Source organism: Zootoca vivipara, chromosome 10 (genome assembly GCF_965207765.1).
Source record: "Zootoca vivipara chromosome 10, rZooViv2.hap1.1, whole genome shotgun sequence".
NCBI lineage: Eukaryota > Metazoa > Chordata > Lepidosauria > Squamata > Lacertidae > Zootoca > Zootoca vivipara.
The window spans coordinates 14587739-14604987 of NC_142593.1; the positions used below are offsets into that span (position 1 = coordinate 14587739).

At 44.2% G+C, this 17249-nt stretch overlaps 1 protein-coding gene across 1 annotated transcript; it reads right to left on the reverse strand.

Moving 5' to 3' along the window:
- Positions 1 to 8880: 8880 nt before the first annotated feature.
- On the reverse strand, positions 8881 to 13123 carry SPMIP10 (sperm microtubule inner protein 10). The gene is made up of 3 exons (XM_035099669.3): positions 12960 to 13123; positions 10827 to 10935; positions 8881 to 9147 (listed from the first exon to the last, which is right to left on the reverse strand). Exons 1-3 carry the CDS (start codon positions 13037 to 13039, stop codon positions 8941 to 8943), a joined length of 396 nt encoding a protein of 131 aa, XP_034955560.1. The 5' UTR covers positions 13040 to 13123; the 3' UTR covers positions 8881 to 8940.
- Positions 13124 to 17249: the final 4126 nt, after the last annotated feature.

Consider the following 17249-nt stretch of genomic DNA (forward strand, 5'->3'; position numbering starts at 1 on the left):
GTCACATACCATAAATTAATCTCCCTGCTTAAACAAATAGGATTCAATGTCCTTGTTTTCAAAAGCGTCACATGGTAAAAGAAATGCGCCATCGTTATTTGCTGGCTATTTCGCTTCATTTTTCCGCCAGTAACAGTTATTTGAGTGTTCATTATTTGTAGCTGGGGTTTCAGGCAAGCGCCAGCTTCTTAAATCAGTGTTCTTGATCTTTCCATTACATCTGAATTGAAACGAGATAGCATCTCTCTAACTAATAGAATTGCCATTCAAAAATTGGGATCATTGCTGTAAACAATGCTATCACTAACTCCATATTATTATTATTTTACGTATTGCCATTCATTTCAGATCTCATTCAGATTGATTCTTACAGGAAAATATTTTAATAGATTTTGACATTGCCCTCAATGGAGGCAAACCTGACAAGCAAAGCGATCGGCTGCCCTCTGCTGGAAACACATAAGTTTTGACTAAGGAACGACTGTGCTTACTTCAGCATCAAAATATAACTTTATTTCATTTGTATATAACTAAATATATATGAAGTGCTTCAGGAGTAGCCTAAAAGACTAGAAAATACCAGTTTGAAATGGTGAATTTAATGCAAGCCAATCAATTCCAAAAGCGTTAAGAGGCATGTTTTGAAAATACTGCAAAACCTTAACCCACACATTACATAAAGTTCAATTAGATGCGGTTTAGCATCAAGATCTTTCCCTGCCTCCTGATTTGCACTGATTATTTTTGCTCTGGTGAATAAAATAGCGAATGACATCTGTGAAATAGTTTTTTTAATGACTTCTAATATATATAATGCTAGCCAATGACAATTTAAAAATTTGTGCCATTATCCCTGACATTTGACGCTGTAAGAATCATAAGAATTCACGACCACATTCTTATTTATTTTGACTTTCAGTAATTATAATAAAAAGACTCGTATCACTTGAGATGGCGTTTTCTCCTTTATGCCAGAATTCATTTTTTTTCAAGCTCCCGTTGCATTTGCTTAGGTTCAGAATAGTGTGTTCTGCAGAACTCAATGAAATGGACGTAACAGTTTTGCCGTAGTCTTTTCATTTAAATAAATGGTGTTAACTGATGTTGTGAGCCACTTTGCGCAATCATGGAAAGGCGAGCTCTGTTTTCCATCCCAAGGCAACATTCCAATACACATTTATCTGGGAATCGGTCCCATTGAGCTCAGTAAGGCTTGCTTCTAAGTAGACACACATATTATGGTTGCCCTTGTCAATCAAGTGCTTGCCTGCATGAGTTTCATGCTTGATCTCTCAACATAATCACTTTTCCGTAATAAAGGTCTGTTCTCCAAGCATCTACCGCCACCCAAGGATAAATTGAAGCACACACCCTATTTCAAGAACGGCTCTCATATCCATTCTAGAAAGAGGGAAAGTATATACAACAAATTGCTGTGTATCTATCGCTCGGTGGTAGAGCATCCTCTCCCCCCCCCATTTTTATGTATTTTTATTTTGTACTTTTTAAGTTTAGACATTTCACTAATTTTACAATCATTTTGACATTTCAAAACTTGACTTCCTTCCCCCTCTTTCTGCAGTTCCTTAAACTTGTTTTTAATATCTTCCTGCATATCCAAATTAACTTAGTTTGCTCATTTATTCATCTTCTTTAAATATATACTCCTATGAAACTGCAGGTTGTTACGATAATCCTGCTAATGTTTTTATCTGTTTATAAGTTGTCTGTAAATATTCAGTAAACCATTTCCATTCTTTTATATATAAAAAATTGTTATCTTGATTTCTTATTCTTCCGGTAAGTTTCGCCATCTCCGCATATTCCATAAGTTTTTGTATCCATTCTTCCTTTGCTGGGACTTCTGCTTCTTTCCATTTCGGGGCAAGTAACATTATTGCTGCTGTAGTAGCATACAGGAATAAGATTCTATATATGGGGGGGGGGGCTGTGGTCCTGGGCACACAATTTTGAGGGGGCACAAACCAGGCATCCCCATGCAGCGGTCCCTGACCTGCCTTGCCTGCCGTCAGGGGTCTCTGGGCCCTGGAGCCCGGCCTGGCCTTGCCACTGCATCCCCTTGCTGAACGGCTTGCTCCTCACTTAGATGCCGAGCGGCTGCATAAGGAGGGAGGACAGCAAGGGGCGATCCCAGCATGGCCTGGTCTGGCAATCCTTCCTAGGGGCGTCAGGGAATTCACCAGCCAAGGGCCGCGTTGGCCAACTCGGCTTCGCCCGCATGGGTGGGCAGGCAACACAGCATGGCCTTGCTTGGCTCCAATGCACACACACATGCCCCGGGCACCAGCAAATGACGCTATGCCACTGGTTCACAGCATAAAATGTGTAGACGACACTGGATGTCCATCAGTCAGAGTGAATTAGCTGCCTCAGGTGGCAGATGCTGACAGGGGACAGTGAAGTGATGGAGGAGAGGTGGCAAGCTCTGTGTGCCACTTAGGCTGCCCATCGCTCTTAAAGTTAGCCTGCTGAACTTAGTTGTGGTGGGGGTGTTTGCCCTCGTCATCAGTGTGGAAGATATGATTCAGCTGCCAGTTCAGTTGGTTTCTGTACATGTCATGGAAGGCTGCCATCTTGTCCTTTGAGCAACAAAATGACTTAGGCCAATCCAAGCAGCCTCCCAGAGCATGACAGGTATACAGACTTTGACCAAGAGGCTGATCCAGAAAGCCAGGGTGGCCCTGGGATGGGCAAACAGGCACGTCAGTGGTGGAAACAGCACCAAGAAGAAAGAATATGAAACTCAGCAAAGAGGACTTGTTTGCAACATTAGATACAAGCCTTTCCCTTGCAGAAGATGAAGCACTAGCATTACATCTGCTCAACAACCAAAGTTAAGTTTTCCCCCTCCCGCCTTTATTTCAAAGCCATTTTTCGTCTTTGTATCAGAAAAGCACCCGACCAATTTGGTTGCCAATAAATATCGCCACAGACTTTTCTGAGATCACAGTCTTTCCAACAAGTGGCTCCTGTCCAGGTTTGTTAATTGTCTTACTTTAAACGTTGTGAGGATCCTGTGTGGTTTTTGGGGGTGGGTGGGGTTATTGGGTTGTTGTTTTTATTTTGATTATGCATGTTCTGTTTTTATATTTATTTTATTCCATGAACCGCCCTGAGACCTCCGGGTATAGGGCAGTATATAACTTCAATACAACAACAACAACAACCATGACCCTCTTTCAGAACTTAACTTTATCCATCTGACAGATTCAACTGAGGAAAATTCAGTTGTAAGCAGAAACATCTCAATTTCTATTTTTCTCAACTCCAGATCTCTAAGGTAGAATTCCTCACTAAAATACGTCCTTGAAACCTGAACATTGGTACTGTATTCAGAAACCACCTTTGGTTTCTCGTGCTTTCCTCACATGAGGAAACCATGCAACATAAGGCATGATTGTTGCAAAATAATCAGGATGAAGGGAGAGAAGGAGCCAGCACTCTTTTATAGCACCGAGCTCTCAGTTCTGGAGATGGATCAAGATAAAATTTAACCTCTCCATTCCCATACGTTCATCTGTTCCACTCTGCTTTGCTGAAAACTGGAGTTTGACTACCTCATAAATCTAGGCGATGCGAGGTCACAGCCATTTTGCAATGCCACCACATGAAGAAAAGAGGTTGAAATGTTATTTGGACCTTCACACTGTTTTACTGGAAACAGAAACTCCATTGATGGGAAGAAGAATTATTCACAAAACATACCTTGGACAGTCAATATCTACTGAATTAAGACCAGAAAGTTTATGCTGTGAGGCTCAGGTCTTGTTGCTTGCAAGATTTAAAAGATGAGATTGAGTGTAGGAGAAAAAGCAACAAAAACAACAACCTCCTGCTGGAAATATGAGGCACCGCAGAAAGATCAATAACTTGTTAAAAGCGACAGTTTGAGAGTAAAGGAAGCTCAGTCTGTCTTTGAAGGCTTCGGTTCAACTTAACAAATGAGTTCCGTGGAGCACCATCGATGCTCATGTGTGATACATCTTGGGCATTTCTATAGACAAGGTAATCCCGAATCCTTCACTGTGAAAATAGGTGTGTTGGTGGTCGGTTCAGGAGCCGCAAGAACTTGAGAGCTTTTAACGGAATCACAGAATCATAGATATGGAAGGGAATTATGTGGAACAGTGGCATGCAGTCATTGGACTTAGGGGACTAGGCTAGTCCCCTAAATGTTCCCCTGGTGTCTCCACCCCAAACCCCAGGAAGCTTCTGCCCAGCTTAGGGAGGGAGGTGTGAGGCTCCAATGGGTCCAAGCAGAGGCGTAGCAAGGTCAGGTGGTATCCGGTGCAGAAAATTTATTGTCACACACACACACACACACACACATAAAAAAGGAAAAATAAGATACAGTCACAAGTGTTATTTTCTGGTTTATTTGCTGAACATTGTGAGCATAAGCAGCTTTGGCTTAGCGGCCCAGGAGCTCGTCCATGGCGTCTGCAACCCCCAGAGCCCAACCGCTGTTGGTGGCTACCTTGGCCTCTGTAGGCCGCCTTAGGTGGCCTTGGCCTCCGTGGGCTGGTGTTTCCTAGGCAGGCTGCTGCAGCGGCCAAGAAAACCCAACTGCTGCTGGCGGGGGGCTAAGGAAGTCGGCCTCAGCAGATCAGGATGTCTGCCTCGGCAGCATCAGTCCTTTCCTTGCCTTTGCCCAGCCCACAGCCGATTGGCCACCTGGGTTGGGGGGACGGGGGCGGGGTGAAGATCCCAAGGCAAGGAGGGTGGCATCCGGGACCTGGGAAGCCTTACCCACCTCTCGGAGAGGAGCTTCAATAAGTTTCTTTTTTAAATACTTATTTTTTCCATTTTGTCACCCCCCTCAGCGGTGATACCCGGGGCCGCACGCCCCTACCGCACCCCCCTTCCTATGCCACTGGGTCCAAGATCCACCTTGCCATCTTCCCAAAGCCCACCCGGCTCCGGGAAGGAGCTAGGAGGAGACTTCAGCATCCCTTAAGAGCCCTGGCACCTCCATGGCAAAGCCCGGGAAGCTCCTGGCCGGCTTAGGGGGGGGAGGCACAAGGCTCATGCGCACAACATCGGGACGTCACACGTGTGACGTGGGTCTCCCCCCATCCCTCTCACAAGCTGGTGCCTCTGTCCCTCAGCTGCTCCCCCACAAAAAAATTCGCCGCACACCCCTGATACGGAAAGCAATTAATAAGGAACAAGGACAGATAACAAGTGCCAAAGGCACCTCAACAAGGATGCTGTTCCACAGAACAAGGGCAGCTACACCGAAAGCCCTGCAATGAGCTACTGTGGGTCATGATGCCTACATGTGAGAAGCAGTGCCTGGTGGTCTTCCAATAAGGCTGCCATATTTCAAGAAATTCCAGACATGGTTGCTCAGCTTCTTTTGGGAGTGATAGTCCCAAAATTTGTTGAGCTTTTGGGGGGGCGGACGGAAGGGGGGCGACTGGGCTTCCGAAATCGCCATCTAAGAGGCAACAAGGAACCGACCGTTGCACAGTGCTCCCGCTGGGGAACAGACAAAATCTAGGACATTTACTATTGAATTAACTCTGAGTGCCAATTTAGCCCCCACTTCCCAGACATTACTGGAATTTTCCGGTACATATGGCGACCCTACTTCAGATGAAAAGTGGAACTCAAAATTCTAACTACAGTGGAACCTCGGTTTATGAACACCTCGGTTTACGAATTTTCGGTTTACGAACGCCGCAGACCCATCTGGAACGGATTAATTCACTTTCCATTACTTTCAATGGGAAAGTTCGCTTCAGTTTATGAACGCTTCAGTTTATGAACAGACTTCCGGAACCAGTTGTGTTCATAAACCGAGGTACCACTGTATTATTTTACATTTCTCTTTGGTACCTGAAGGGAGGGGGGCAAATGATATTGTATATTGCTGCACCTCAGGCGTTTCTTATCTGATTTTCCTGAAATTTGTCTCCTTCCTCTGTAATAGTGGTGATGCTGGGCTGTTTCTAAGCGGTTGTTTCTGGTTTGCGTTGATTCATGAATTATAATTTTTATTACAGTACATTGCTGTGAACTCAATTGGAAAAAGAACGGCGATGTATACCTTCTTGGATTTTTAAAAATCCTTATATGGAACTGCTGACAGAGGAGCGAAAAAGTCACAATGGTTTAATAACTATTTTGACTGCAATCTCCCTTTCTTGCTATAAATAGTGCATTACATGATGTTGAGTTTATCGACCGTGTAACTTTGAAGGGGGGAACCCCAATCATATGTATTCTACTTCTATTCAAGAGGGGGGGGATTTTTAACACCTGCTGTTTAGAATGATTATACCTGCTTTTAAAAAATAATAATAATCTCTGTAGATGGACAATACTGAGCACATATAAAGTGTAGTTAAGTGTTGTTGTTTTTTTAAGAAAACTCTGCTTGTCTGTTTCCATGGCAACTTCAGAACCGTAAGTCCTTAATTGTTTAAAAATTGCTTCTCCCTGCAGTGTGCTTATTGGTGATAAATCCTCCCCAGACCCCCAAATCTGGAATTAATTTAAATAAACGCTCAGACTTATGTATTTGTATCAGTACTGCAGAGTTTTAAAGGTATCTCAGTGCATCAGTATATTTTACACTTAACTATTACACTTCACAGCCAAGTCCGGCGCTTAATGGTCTTTGTAAATAGTATGGGCAATCTAAAAGGATCTCATCAAATGCTTCTCCCTTCCGCACGTAGCCCAACGTTTCATCTGGCGTATCTGCTTAAATCATTATCGGAAAGTGTTTTGAGCATTTGGGGAAAGTGTTATGGAAATAATACCATTAGCAGTTGTACAGCATTTGAAAGCATTCAAAGCAATTTCCTCACATTATCATCATCACCATCATCATTTAATTTGTATGCCACCTTTCCATGGTTAAAACAATGCTCACGGCGGTTTAAAACATGACAGGATTTACATAATTACCAACGTAACAAAAGTCATAAGCAATAAATAAAACAGGCGCTAGGCAGCAAAAAAAGGCTGAAAAAGGTTGCTGACCCCTGTCATAAACGATCCCTGTATAATGACCCGATTCTTTAATAAGGAAAAACCCTAGCCCAAATCTCCGGAAGTGGTTGCCAATCAAATTTTAAATTCACCCAAGCAGGAAGAAGGAAGAAAAAGTCACATCATTTGTTTAACGGAACACCTTACAAACTTTTTAAAAAAAATACATATATGTGGGTCTGGTTGGTTGTCTTTGGTTGGCTGTAGTGAGATTTGTTTTTGCGCTTCATTTGGTGTGGGTGTGGATTTTTGGATCAGGTTAGTCTTCTTTTATTTGTCCCCATGTCAGTTTCAGTTTATTGGTTAGTTTTTCTAGTTAGGCTGTTTCTCATACTATTTGATACCATTGGTCCATGTTCACTCCTGACAGGTCTCTCCAGTGTCTGACTATGCTGCTTCCGGCTGCTGAAAGTAGGTGGGCTATGAGCTCTTTGTGTTGTCAGTGGGCATTATTATCTGGGAAGAGGTTCAATAGGGCCAGTTCTGGGGTGAGTTCTAATGCTTGCTTAGTTATTTTGCATATTTCTTGTATTTTGGGACATTCCCACCACATGTGGAGTGGAGGGATGTGCCTGTGGAGGTGCATCCTCTCCAGTATTTTGGTGATGTTCCTGGGCATATCAGCGCTAGTTTCTGTGGTGTTAGGTACCATCTGTAAATCAGTTTCAGAGTGAGTTCTTTTCTTTTCGCCGATATGGATTGAAAGGGAGGTTTAGACCACATTCTAGTCCAGGCATAGGCAACCTTGGCTCTCCAGATGTTTTGGAACTACAACTCCCATGATCCCTAGCTAACAGGGCCAATGGTCAGGGGTCAGGGGAGTTGTAGTTCTAAAACAGGGGTTCCCAACAAAATTTTCTCGAGGACCCCTCATCGAGCCGCTATTGTGACAAGGACCCCCATTAATTCCTAATCCTAAATCTAATTCCTAATTCCTAATTCCTAATCTAATTTTTCCAGTAAGCTTAACACTGATCTTGGAAGGGTTAGGTTCAAGGGACGCCGACGATTTAGGTTCAATGGACACTGACAAGATTGGTTCAAGAGTCACTGACTTACTTGCTTGAACATCAAATGCATTATCTGTAGGCCTTTGTTGTTTTAACGAACCACATTTTAACCAACGGTCCATTTTTAACTACGCGAACTGTAGCTTCCGCGAAAAACAACACTTTGTTTACAAACACTACTGTTTTGCAAAGAGGCAGTGCATGCCAGGGAGGAGGGAGGGGAATGGAGAAGAAAGGGTACCTGCGCAGTAGCGCACAAATGAAGCCGACGCGCGCAAAGCATCTTGGGGAAGTGAGCGTTAGTAGAATGTGCGCGCTGCCTCTTTGCAAAACAGTAGTGTTTGTAAAGCGCCACCTAACGGCATACAGCAGAACTACTGCCTCTATCTAATTCTAGTTTTGCGCTAGACTCTGCTCATGCAGGAAGCGGCCCAAACAAAAAATCTGTTATCATACGAAATATATTTAATATATTTTTTATTCTAATAGCATCTTGCGGACCCCTCTGGCATAGCTCGCGGACCCCTGGGGGTCCGCGGACCACCTGTTGGGAACCACTGTTCTAAAACATCTGGAGAGCCAAGGTTGCCTAGTCCCTTGGGTGAGGTTAATCTCATAGCCTACGTCATCCACCCATTGTTTTTGATTACATTGAGGGGGTTTGTGGGATTTTGGAGCAGTATTTTGTATATTGTGGATACCATCCCCTTGCCATGTCCCTTTGTTGTTAGGAGGAGGTTTTCAAAGGTTGTCAAGTGCCTAGTTTTACTACTGGATTGTTTAAGCGCATCTTACAAACTTGAGCAAAGGTTAGCAGAATTAGAAAATGGGTGAACAAATCGTGGGCTGTTTTCATGCAGCATTGTTTAATTTGTGGCCGCTGCCGCTGCCGCTGGAGGAAAGCCCCTCAGAGTCTGATCCTGAAGCCATAAGCCACCATGGACTTATGGTATCGAGAAAGATGGGAATAAATGGGAATGTCTTGAACGGTCAATTGACAGGGAACTTTCTGAAGAAGCTGCTTTCGGTCTTCTCCATGACAATGCCTTTCACACTTCTCCAGAAACAGACTGTCTTCAAGGGGGCCGGTATAAAGGTCAACAAGTTTAGCATGCTAAGGAAAAGAATTCAAGCAATTGTCAATAAATAACAACATCACCGCCAATAATGAAACACTAAGAATTAAGCAAAAATGAACTCAGGAAATCCTTTGGGATTTGTACTTCTCTGGTTTTGCAGTGTGGTTCCTTCAGTGTGTAAAAAGAATATGAAAATCGCCAACAGAGATGCATCATATTAGGGGAAATTGCTTTGCAAGATGGCATGAAATGAGCTTTATCTGCAGTGGAGTATATGATAAAGCATGGAGTGAACTCCTTATTCTGTGTAGTCAACAGGACACAAGAAGAAGAAGAAGAAGAAGAAGAAGAAGAAGAAGAAGAAGAAGAAGAAGAAGAAGAAGAAGAAGAAGAAGAAGAAGAAGAAGAAGAAGAAGAAGAAGTAGTCTAATTCAGGGAGAAGATCCTCAAAGGGCAATTGCTTTCTTCAAAGAACTGCAATGTCACCAAAATACCAACTTCAAACAGCCTTTATTTATATCTTAACATTGCCTCTGTGCTTTGGTCTTTGACATCTGAGAGGTATGTTTTCAGGATTCATCCTATTCCTGTGATTGTCATTTGCTTGAAAATGTTTTTAATACTGTAATTTAGATTTTAACATGCCCCGGGACCTTAGGATGAAGGGTGGGTAAGAAAGAAGAAGGAGAAGGAGAAGGAGAAGGAGAAGGAGAAGGAGGAGGAGGAGGAGGAGGAGAAGAAGGAGAAGAAGGAGAAGAAGGAGAAGAAGAAGAAGAAGAAGAAGAAGAAGAAGAAGAAGAAGAAGAAGAAGAAGAAGAAGAAGAAGAAGAAGAAGAAGAAGAAGAAGAAGAAGAAGAAGAAGAAGAAGAAGAGAAAAGTTACAATGGTGGATATGAGTGAACAATACATACATCATTCAACTTCCTGTATCAGGGTAATAATAATAATAATAATAATAATAATAATAATAATAATAATAATAGAAGAAGAAGAAGAAGAAGAAGAAGAAGAAGAAGAAGAAGAAGAAGAAGAAGAAGAAGAAGAAGAAGAAGAAGAAGAAGAAGAAAAGTTACAATGGAGGATATGATTGAACAATAAATACATCATTCAACGTCCTGTATCCGGACGTTTTTAATGTTTGACATTTTATTATGTTTTTATGTTTCTGAGCACAATTCAAAGTGTTGGTGCTGACCTTCAAAGCCCTAAATGGCCTCAGTCCAGTATACCTGAAGGAGCGTCTCCACCCCCATCGTTCTGCCCGCACACTGAGGTCCAGTGCCGAGGACCTTCTGGCAGTTCCCTCACTGCAAGAAGCCAAGTTACAGGGAACCAGACAGAGGGCCTTCTTAGTAGTGGCACCTGCCCTGTGGAACGCCCTTCCACCAGATGTCAAAGAGAAAAACATCTACCAGACTTTTAGAAGACATCTGAAGACAGCCCTGTTTAGGGAAGCTTTTAATGTTTAACAGACCATTGTATTTTAATATTTTGTTGGAAGCCGCCCAGAGTGGTTGGGGAAACCCAGCCAGATGGGCGGGGTATTAAAAAATAAAATTATTACATATGAATGATATATATGTTAATGATGAGAAATGCTCTAATTTCAGTGACTTCAACAGGTACTTTGTTGATGCTTAGTATCTTTCAAAATACTAAAAATGAGAGTCTCCTTAAAATGAGAGTCTCCAAGGAAGAAATGTATTTCCCTTACCTTTAAAGCAATCTCCCGATACTTCATATCTTGTTTCCAGGGCATCACGTAGAGCTTTGGAATCATCCCATGTCTGTACGAAAAGCTTGGCAAATGGCAATGGATCAGCCTGGAACATGGCAGAGTTGGTTTTACATATATCTCATGTGGATGTTGTTGTTTTTAAAACTTATTTAAATACAGAGGGGGGAGACGAACAACAAAGAGGAGAACAATTCCCTTCCTCCCCACCCCTAATTTGACAAACTGAACTTATCCATAAAATGCTATTTATATGACAAAAAGAACCAGCACATGGCTTAGTCTTCGCAGTCATGGCGGTCCAGTTGTTAAGAGTGTCGGACCAGAGTGGAAGGGATTCAAGTTCAAGTCCGCACTTGGCCATGAATTTGGGCCTGCCACAATCCCTACCATAGGGTGATTTTGCGCATAAGCAGAGATGGGGAAACTATGGGGTCTTTGGAGGAAAGGAAGACAAACAAACAAACAAACAATATTTACCCCTCTCCTTGGTGATGGTCCGGAATCAAATCGCACAGTTAGGAAAGAATTGAACCAAAATATTATTCCTGGCCTGAAACCCTGTCAGGTTTTGCAAGTTCCTGCATGAATCTTCTGGAATTAATCAGTTTACTAGCCATGGATGTCTGCCCTTCGCATGGTGTCAGGTGTAGAATAGCTGGGCATGGCTTGCCCCAAATAGCTTGGCAACCCTAATTTGGTCCATGAGCTGAAGGATAGCCCCCTTTATGATACGCACTAACCTGGAACTAAAGGAATATCCGCCCCATACATTGAAAGCACTGTGATACTATTTCAAACTGTCATGGCTTCCCCCAAAGAATTCTGGGAGTTGTGGCTTGTGAAGGGTGTTGGCGGGTGTTTGGAGACACCCCATTTCCCCTCACAGAGCTTCAATTCTCAAGAGTGGTTGAGCAATCAATCCCTCTTCTCAAGGAACTATAGTTCTGCAGGAGGAATAGGCAGTCACCTAACAACCGTCGGCGCCCTTAACAAACTACAACTCCCAGGATTCTTGGGTTGTGTGTGTGTGGCATGGATGTTTAAAGTGGCACCATAGAGCTTTGAATGGTGAGTAGATACCGGTATGAATAGGATTGCACTATCAGCCCAGTTTGGCAGGCCTGCTTTATTGTTAGTGCACTGGAAGAAGCAAAGATGGCCATTGTCGAAGCAATGATTCTTCAACATCAACTTCGTTGGACTGGTCGTGTTGTTCGGATGCCTGATTACCGTCTTCCAAAGCAACTACTCTATTCCGAACTTAAAAATGGAAAGCGTAATGCTGGTGGTCAACAAAAGAGGTTTTAAGACAAGGCAAATTGGAAAAATACTGTATATAGTATAAACACAGACAATTGGGAAACATTGGCCTGCGAGGACTCCAATTGGAGAACAGCCTTTATCAAAGGGGTCATGGGCTTTGAAGACGCTCAAGCTCACGACAAGAAATGTGCTAAGAGGAAGGCACAGTTGGCAAACCCTCACCACGATCAACTCCCACCCGGAAACCTACATCCCTAATGTTAAAGGACGTGTGGATCCAGAACTGGCCTCCACAGTCATTTACAGACTCACTGTTAAGACCGTGTTCATGAAAGACAACTTTACTCGGCTACAAGTGATCTCCAAAGAAGATTGTTAATCTTTAACATTGCACCTTTCGTTTCCAAAATGGTTTACTGTGGTTGGTAACCCATTGGGTGGGTGGGTGGGGGGAGAAAAGGTGATCAGGACCCCCAGTGAACAGGAAGGCCCGCCCACCTACTCCTGAACAGGGCCGTCTCAACCATGCCGGGCGCCCTGGCGCGGAGAGAGCTCCGGCACCTCCGCCCCGCCCCGTTTCTTGTCACGGCTGGTGGGCGGCATAGCTGCCAAGTTCTCCCTTTTTTAAAGGGAAATTCCATTATGCTGAATAGGCTTCCTCGCGAGAAAAGGAAAAACTTGGCAGCTAAGGTGGGCAGGTGCAGGGCGCAGCACGGCTTCCGCGCGGCTCTGCCACGCGACGCCCCCCTGCCGGGCCGGTGCCCTGCCGCCCCGCGCCACCCAGCCTACCCCTAGAGCCGGCCCTGCTCCTGAATGCTCTTGCTGGAGATGAAGTCTCTCTCTTACCCTTTCAGGTCAGTATTGACTGCCTTTGAAACCAAATTGGGATTAGAGCCCTGTCCGGGCACAGCATTTGGGTCACTCATGCTGCCGCCGTTGCCACTGCTGGTTCTCTGGGCTGAGATCTGTGCAAACAGCCGGTCCCTGTGTGCGCCTTGGTGAAGATTATGATGCACCAGCCATTGTCAGGCTGATGACACTAGGGCAACAACAAGGAAAAATGTAATTTAAGAAATATCGGGAAAGGATCAGGTCCACTTGAAAACGGTGTGATAAGATAGATGTAGAAGAACATCATGATACAACTTCATGAAAGTGGACGAAGTTAGAAAGAAAGGCATTAATTAGGTTCCCTGGAGAGTGGCAAATACTTAATCAAAACAGCTTGAATTAAACTATTCCTGGGAGTGTGAAACTTTGGCCATGCCAACTACTGGCTAGACCAGGCATCCCCAAACTGTGGCCCTCCAGATGTTTTGGCCTACAACTCCCATGATCCCTAGCTAACAGGACCAGTGGTCAGGGAAGATGGGAATTGTAGTCCAAAACATCTGGAGGGCCGAAGTTTGGGGATGCCTGGGCTAGACCAACTGTGAAAGTGCATCTAGTTTTTATTCAGAGGAATGGTTTAAACGAAAGTAATCATGTTGGGGCAAAGCAGAGAATCAATCTTCTCCCCATCGGAGGCGCCAGCTTGAGAGGGTGATGGCAGGGGGCAACCACACACCCCGGAGGAGCTGAGAGCAGAGCCATGCTCAGCTCCAGGCTTTGCCTCTGCGCTTTGGGGACATTGGCGGGGGGGGGGCGCTGCCCCTATCCCGAAAATATAGGGAGGGCAAAAGGGCTCGGCCCCCAGGAGCTCGCACTCCTGCTCCCCAGCATGAACAGACAATGCTTTCCCAGTCCTGTGTCATGTGATCAGGTTCCAGGTCCTGCAAGGAGTGGCTGCGATGTGCCGATATGCCCCAAAAGGTTCCAAGGTGGTTAATAAAAACCCCATGCAATACCACCTAAACAGCACCAAATCCAAGTGGAAGTTGCAAAGGAAGCTCCTCTGCCTTGGGTGCGGTTTGACCACGCCGCGGCCACGTCCCGGCAGATAGACTCAAGAATTCCTGCTTGCTGTTTCGCAACCCCTCTTCTTCAAAGCATGCTTTCCGTAAGCCGGGAAAGGGGCCTAGGTAAAGCTATGACAGTAAAGGAATGATCTTAAGGTTTATGTTTCTCACCCTCGACATCATGGCTGGTTCCCCACCCCTGCTGGATGTCAGGGCTGGGGTCCTCGACCAAGCAATTACTCACCCGAGGCCGGTGAAGTATGTGGGATGTGATCCATGAGAGGCAGTCAAGAACAACATTCCTTGTAATGCTAGAGAACACATGCAAGGGAATGTTTGGTCAAGCCAGTTGAAACTTCCTGTTCCTCCTGGCTTGAGCATCCTTCCTTTTGCATGTGATAGGTGGGCGTGACCTTACCTGTCCAGGTAATAACAGGATAAGTCACACAGCAAACCCCCCTCTTTTTTCACCTCTTTGTCTGACCAGCTTTTAGCTAGGACTGCTCTGCTAGCTCTCAGCTAGGAGCACTGGGATTATTCCCCCATATGGGGTAGATCCACATGTACGTATTTGTAACTAAGTCTGCTTTCAGGAATCCAGCTGTGAACTGATGTGAGTAAACTTCTTTTATCATCTTTGAATAAGACTGTGGAGTCTTTATTTTTTTGTGTGGAGTCTTAATTTTTTAAAAGAGGGATTCAAGGGGACTTACCACAAACGCACAATTCAATCTGGGACAATTCAGTGCTTGCTACACCCAGCATCTGAGACAGATTGAATTGTGTAATAGTGAGAGGCTCACACGAGCTTGCAACCAGTTATCTGCTGTGCGTGAGAAGGGGAATGTAAACTCTGCTAAGTACAGGAACTTGCTAGCACAAGTTAGGAAGGATATTAAGAAACAATATATCCTCTCCTGCCACCCTGAACATTTCCACAAAGTTAACTCTTCCTTCAAGCAAACCACAGCTCAGGCCTAGCGGCCTCAGCAACTCTTTCAAGGAGTGTCTTTGCACAGCCACCCTCTGCTCAGCCCGTTTCATTTCTCTGCGTGTTCCAGGAGACCAGCGGAGACGGGAGCTGGTCACAACAGAAGGGGGAGACTCCCTGGATTCTTCAGCAGCCTGCCTCCACTCTGCCTCTTGGGTCTCCCTCTGCTCCAGCCTCAGAGTCTGAACTGCTCTCTGCACAGCCTCTTCCTGCTCACTAAACCCCATTGCCTCTTCTGCTGCTGACACCTCTTCCCAGTCTGCTCCGACAGCTCACCGTCATCCCACCACCAATCCCCTGGCTCTGACCCTCTTCTTCCCTAGGGGTTTCCCCAGCTGGTTCCTTCTCTGCATCTAGTCTGTGACACTGGACTAGACAGACCTTTGGTCTGATCCAGCAGTGCTCGTTGCGAGTACCCGCATGCTCTTTTTCTACAATGCATTTGAATCATCAGATGCAAACCTATTCAAATGCATGGTCTGGTGCTGGTAAAGGAATCTGAGTTATCTGGGTAGCTGAGTTATGAAGAGAAAAACCTGGGCGATATAAGCTTGTTCCCCTCTGGTCCCTACACCATTTCCTGCATGAACTGGATGCAATGGTGATCGCATGAGTGACCCAAATACACTTGCTTTTTCTTTACTAAATATGTATGAGGAATTGTCCCCCCTGTGCTCCTGTGCTCCAGACCACGGCCAAGAGCTGCTCTTTGCTTAAGGAAAAAACACACAATGGCCAACCATGTGATTCAAGTCACATCTAGCTTGCCCTTAGAAGTCTGGCAAAGCTGCCAGTACAGGCTCCTTAGGTATTTTTATATCCGTAGCCTTAATCAACTGTATCTTCTGTAGCAGTGGCTAAAAATATGTTATTTTTATCCTGCTCACTGTATAAAATGCCATGAGACATTCTCGCCTGAAGGGCTCATGCTCCAGAAACTAAGTAGATAAAATGTGCGTGCTAAACTCGAGCAAATGACAAGACAATATTGATCTGTTCCACAGACAGAGGCCTCCAGCCATCACCTATTTTATCAACTTTTCTTCCCCCTTTTGATCCCCGCAGCAATAGCTTAAAGAAGGATTAAAAGAATTCCAAGGCAATATGGTTCCCTTTTAAGTGCAATGGGAGTTTGTATTGTTAGTTTCCCCGAGTACACCTGTCATGTCAAAAGGACTGCAAGGCAATAAAGGGAGACTACAGGAGTTTGGGAAAATACAATATTGCCAAAGGCAGTTAAGTGATCAAATACTTTTTGACACAACGGGGGAATGAAACGTGTGCTCAGTGCCATCTTCTCCTGCAATAACATTTCTTATAGTACAGTAATTCATTGTGCAGGTCTGAGCTAAGTAGCCAGGTACTCATAGAAGCCGCATTGGAAGTGAAGCATCCATACATTTGAGAATGAGCACACAATGCTGATTTTTCTTCACTCGATAACCCCAACGCTGTACTGTTTCACTTCCTAGACTGTTTTTTTAAGCCTCTTTCAACCTCTGGGGGTGGGGGGTGGTAGTGGTTAGAAATTAAACATTTGGTACACACCTAGTTTTATTTAAAAAATCAAACTCTCTTTTAATTCCTACAACTGAACATTAAACCATACATGAGAAACTCTGCTTTTGTCCTCTCAGTCTTTACAAATGAGATATCTGCATGCCTATCAAAATGGTTCAGGCAAATGTGTTGCTAGATTTTAACTGTTAAATCCCATTACCTTAAAGGAAATTATCTTAAACTGTGATGGAAAAATTGAGGATTTATAGGCAGCCCTTATGTTTGGTCTCAGTTAAATGTTAACATATTAAATAAAGCAAAAATAAAATGCTCTCGGCAACTGCAGATGGCAAAACAGTTTTACTCCAATTAAGTGGTCTTAATTAAGAAACAGGCTGTGGGGTGATTCTTTTAGACTTGCTACACCCATCATAAGGTTGCTAAGGATGCAGCCTATTAAGAGCCTTGGCAAAGAACCCTACTTTACCATCACTGTAATGCTGTTTAGAGCAGCATTTCAGATAGTTTTCTAGCTAACAGCCTGCTTTCAGAAGTTCCTAGAACAGCAGAGGATTGTAGTTCCTAGGATGTTTAAGGACTAGCGTTGCAGAATACTGATTAATCAATAAATGGAAAATTACCAAGACCACTGCAAAAAGGATGTCCAACTTGAAGTATACACAATTGTTATATTTTAAGTACAGTACAACCATCTTATAGGTGAAGTTTGAATTCTCTACAATACGG